Source organism: Malurus melanocephalus, unplaced genomic scaffold (assembly GCF_030028575.1).
Source record: "Malurus melanocephalus ecotype Western Australia unplaced genomic scaffold, MMel_1.1 scaffold_1858, whole genome shotgun sequence".
Classification (NCBI taxonomy): Eukaryota; Metazoa; Chordata; class Aves; order Passeriformes; family Maluridae; genus Malurus; species Malurus melanocephalus.
This window is the reverse complement of record NW_026625090.1, coordinates 8,643-12,990: the sequence shown is the minus strand read 5'-3', so window position 1 is coordinate 12,990 and position 4,348 is coordinate 8,643. Positions and strand designations below refer to the sequence as shown.

Here is a 4,348-nt window from a genome sequence, read left to right as displayed (position 1 = left end):
ACAATCTGTGCCGCAATGGCCGCTGTGTCAATGTCATCGGCACCTACCAGTGCTCCTGTGACTCGGGCTTCCAGGCCACGCCCGACAGGCAGGGCTGTGTGGGTGAGTGGCTCCTCCAAATTTTCCTTCCAAAACCTCGGGGTGAGCCCAGAACCCTCCTGGGCTCGGGTGTGTTGTGGTGTTCAGAGCGTAAAGCAAAGGGGGAATGGACTGGGTGAGTGACAGCCAAACTGGTGCCACTGGTCAGGGACTGTCCTGGGCTGGGAGGGCACTGTCCTGGGCTGGGGGAAGGAATGAGGGGTTTTTCCTTCTGGCTGGGGGAGATCCGTGTCCTCTTCTCACCCCAAAAGTGCTGTCCGGGCTCCTGCCTGTGTGGGGCTGGGGGTTGGGGTTGGGCTGGGTGGTCCCTGGGTGGTCCCTGTGGGTCCCTGGGTGCTTCCTGGTGGTCCCTGGGTGGTCCCTGGGTGGTCCCTGGGGGTCCCTGGGTGGTCCTTGGGGGTCCCTGAGGGTCCCTGAGTGGTCCCTGGTGGTCCCTGGGGGTCCCTGAGGGTCCCTGAGTGGTCCCTGGGGGGTTCCTGGGGGTCCCTGGGTGGTTTCTCAGGGTCCCTGGGGGTTCCTGAGTGGTCCTTGGGGGTTCCTGGTGGTCCCTGGGGGTCCCTGGGGGTCCTGCCCAGTTTGGGCTGGAGGTTGGGATTGGGCTGGGTGATCCCTAGGTGGTCCCTGGGGGTCCTGGGTGGTCCTTGGGGGTCCCTGGGTGGTTTCTGGGGGTCCTGGGTGGTCTTTGGGGGTCCCTCGGGATCCCTGGGGATCCTGCCCAGTTTTGGCTGGAGGTTAGGTTTGGGCTGGGTGATCCCTGGTGGTCCCTGGTGGTCCCTGGTGGTCCCTCTGGGTCTCTGGTGGTCCCACCCAGCTCAGACCGTTTTGTGGCTGTCCCCAGACATCGACGAGTGCACCATCACCAACGGCGGCTGTGACACCCACTGCTCCAACTCCGAGGGCAGCTACGAGTGCAGCTGCAGCGAGGGCTATGCTCTCATGCCAGACAAGAGGTCCTGTGCAGGTCAGTGGCCACCTCGGCTCTCTCGGGGGCTACTCAGGGACCTCTGTGTCCCCCCAGGGTCAGGGGGTGTCATTAATCCCCTCCAGAGATGGGATTTTCCTCTCCCATCCCGGGATGGTTTTGCTTTGCTCTGCCGTGTCCAACCCCTCATGGTTTGGGATTTTCCCGTTCCCTCGTGCTCCCCCGTTATTTTGTCACCGTCCCCTCTCTGCAGACATCGATGAGTGCGAGGACAATCCCGAAATCTGCGACGGGGGGCAGTGCACCAACATCCCCGGCGAGTACCGCTGCCTCTGCTTCGACGGCTTCATGGCRTCCCTGGACATGAAAACCTGCATTGGTGAGGACCTGGCCGTCCCCAGCTCTGTGCCCTGTCCCCAAAGCCACCCCTGGGGTGTCCCACGGCTGTTTTTGTCCTGCAGATGTGAACGAGTGCGACCTCAACCCCAACATCTGCCTGCACGGCGAGTGCGAGAACACCAAGGGCTCCTTCATCTGCCACTGCCAGCTGGGGTATTTCGTCAAGAAAGGAACCACGGGGTGCACAGGTGGGAGCTGCCTGCACCTGGAGCCAGGGGGAAATGTGGCAAATAATGGGAAATGATGGGAAATAATGGGAAATTATGGGAAACAACAATGGGGAACAATGGGAAATAATGGGGAATAATGGAAAACAACAATGGGGAACAATGGGAAATAATGGGAAACAACAATGGGGAGCAAGGGGAAATAATGGGAAATAATGGGAAACAACCATGGGGAGCAATGGGAAACACTGGAAAACCATGGGAAACAATGGAAGACAATGGGGAGCAATGGGGAACAATGGGAAACTATAGGAAACTATGGGGAACAATGGGAAATAATGGGAAACAATGGGAAACCATGGGAAACAACCATGGGAAACAATGGGAAACAAACATTGGAAACAATGGGAAGTAATGGGGAGCAATGGGAAACAATGGGAAACAACCATGGGAAACAATGGGAAACCATCATGGAAAACCATGGAAAACATTGGGAAACAATGGGGAACAATGGGGAACAACCATGGGAAACAATGGGAAACCATGGGAAACAACCATGGGAAACAATGGGAAACATTGGGAAACAACAATGGGAAACCATGGGAGAAACAATGAGAAACAATGGGAAACAACCATGAAAAATATTGGGAAACAACCATGGAAAATATTGGGAAACAACCATAGGAAACACCTCCCACAGCTGCCATGGTTGCTCACCCAAGGCAGTGCTAATTCCCTGGACTTAAAGAAAGAAAAAGAATAAAGACACAAAGAATAGGGAAAAAAGGAAGTGGGGAATGCACATTAGAAGGGGGTCTGTGTTAGGGTATTTGGGGGAGTCTGTACCTGTCAAGTCCCTCAGCCAGTGGGGAAAGAGAGAGGGAAATGGGGTCAGGAAATTGGGATAAAAAGGAGGCAGCATCCTCTAACAATTGGAGACACCCCATGGAAATGCACCGCAGCCTCTCCCTTTATTCAAATAAAGTCACAGGACTCCTCTGTCTCCTTTTTAGACATAACCCCCTGATGTTTATAAATTAATTTTCCTCACATTCCCCTGCAGACATCGACGAGTGTGAGATTGGGGCTCACAACTGCGACATGCACGCCTCGTGCATCAACATCCCCGGCAGCTTCAAGTGCAAGTGTCGCTCGGGCTGGCTCGGGGACGGGCTCAAGTGCAACGGTGAGTCCTGAGCTGGGCTGAGCTGGGCTTAGCTGGGCTGGGCTTAGCTGGGCTGAGCTCCCACCAGAGCGCCAGGAGATTTGGGGGAGCTCAGCCTGGAGAAAAATGGGAACAGGGGGGACTTTGTGGCTCTGCACAACCCCTGAGAGGAGGGGACAGTTGAGGGGTCGGGATCTGCTCCCAGGGGACAGGTACAGAGAGGGAATGGCCTCAGGCTGCATCAGGAGATTTAGGTTGGATATTGGGAAAATGTTTTGGTGGAAAGGGTTGTCTAGCCCTGGCATGGTCACCATCCCTGGAGAAATGYCCTTGGGGACACGGTCAAGGGCTCAGCAGTGTCCTGGGCATGGCCACAGAGGCTCCCAGGGATTTGTTGGAGCTTCCAAACGCCCAGACAGTCTCTTGGGCCATTTGTAGCAGTCTGAGCTCAGGGAAAAGACAAAAAAAGTGTCCAAGGCCAGGTTGGAAGGTGTCCCTGGAGATCCTTAAGGTTCTTCCCACCCAAACCACTCTGTGGTTCTGAGAAAAGCGGGTCCTGCTCACCCAGGAGCCCAAGGCCATTGCAGCCCGGCAGGCAGTGACAGTGACAGTGAAAGTGACAGTGACAGTGACAGTGACAGGGTTTTGAGGGTGTTGTCCATGCCCAGACCTGGATGAATGTGCCACCGAGGAGCACAAGTGCAACCTGAACGCCAACTGCGTGAACACGCCGGGCTCGTACCGCTGCGCCTGCCGCGACGGCTTCAACGGGGACGGCTTCTCCTGCTCCGGTGAGCGCGGGGTGCGGGCAGGAATGGGGCTGGGAAATGGGGCAAGACCCACTGAGCCATCGGGAACGGGGCTGGGAAATGGGGCAAGACCCACTGAGCCATTGGGAACGGGGCTGGGAAATGGGGTTAGACCCACTGAGCCACTTGGAACAGGGCTGGGACACGGGGTCAGACCCACTGAGCCACTGGAAACGGGGTGGGACAGGGGTCAGACTCACTGAGCCACCGGGAATGGGGTGGGACAGGGATCAGACCCACTGAGCCACTGGGAATGGGGCTGGGAAATGGGGCTAGACCCAGTGAGGCACCGGGAACGGGGCTGGGAAATGGGGTCAGACCCACTGAGCCATGGCAATGGGGCTGGGAAATGGGGTTAGACACACTGAGCCATGGGAATGGGGCTGGGAAATGGGGTTAGACCCACTGAGCCACTTGGAACAGGGCTGGGACACAGGGTCAGATCCACTGAGCCACTGGGAATGGGGTGGGACAGGGGTCAGACTCACTGAGCTACAGGGAACGGGGCTGGAAAATGGGGTCAGTCACACTGAGCCATCGGGAATGGGGTGGGAAATGGGGTTAGACCCAGTGAGTCATCGGGAACGGGGTGGGACAGGGGTCAGACTCACTGAGCCATTGGGAACGGGGCTGGGAAATGGGGTTAGGCCCCCCTGAGCCACCAGCCAGGAATGGGAGTGACCCAAAACTGGGCTGCCCCAAAGCAGGGGGCAGCCTGGACTGCACCTGACACCTCCAGCAAGGATCCACCCGGTCCTCAGTGCAGGGATCCAGCACATCCCCTATT

General features: G+C 57.3%; 1 protein-coding gene across 1 annotated transcript in view; it reads left to right on the top strand.

The window, feature by feature from the left end:
• LOC130587403 (fibrillin-2-like) overlaps window positions 1-4,348 on the top strand; it is a 17,258-nt gene that overhangs the window by 4,320 nt on the left and 8,590 nt on the right. Inside the window, exons 3-8 of the mRNA XM_057388377.1 lie at window positions 7-102; window positions 938-1,060; window positions 1,275-1,400; window positions 1,483-1,608; window positions 2,651-2,773; window positions 3,421-3,613. Coding sequence (XP_057244360.1) covers window positions 7-102; window positions 938-1,060; window positions 1,275-1,400; window positions 1,483-1,608; window positions 2,651-2,773; window positions 3,421-3,613 — 787 coding nt within the window. The remainder of the gene's footprint in view (window positions 1-6; window positions 103-937; window positions 1,061-1,274; window positions 1,401-1,482; window positions 1,609-2,650; window positions 2,774-3,420; window positions 3,614-4,348) is intronic.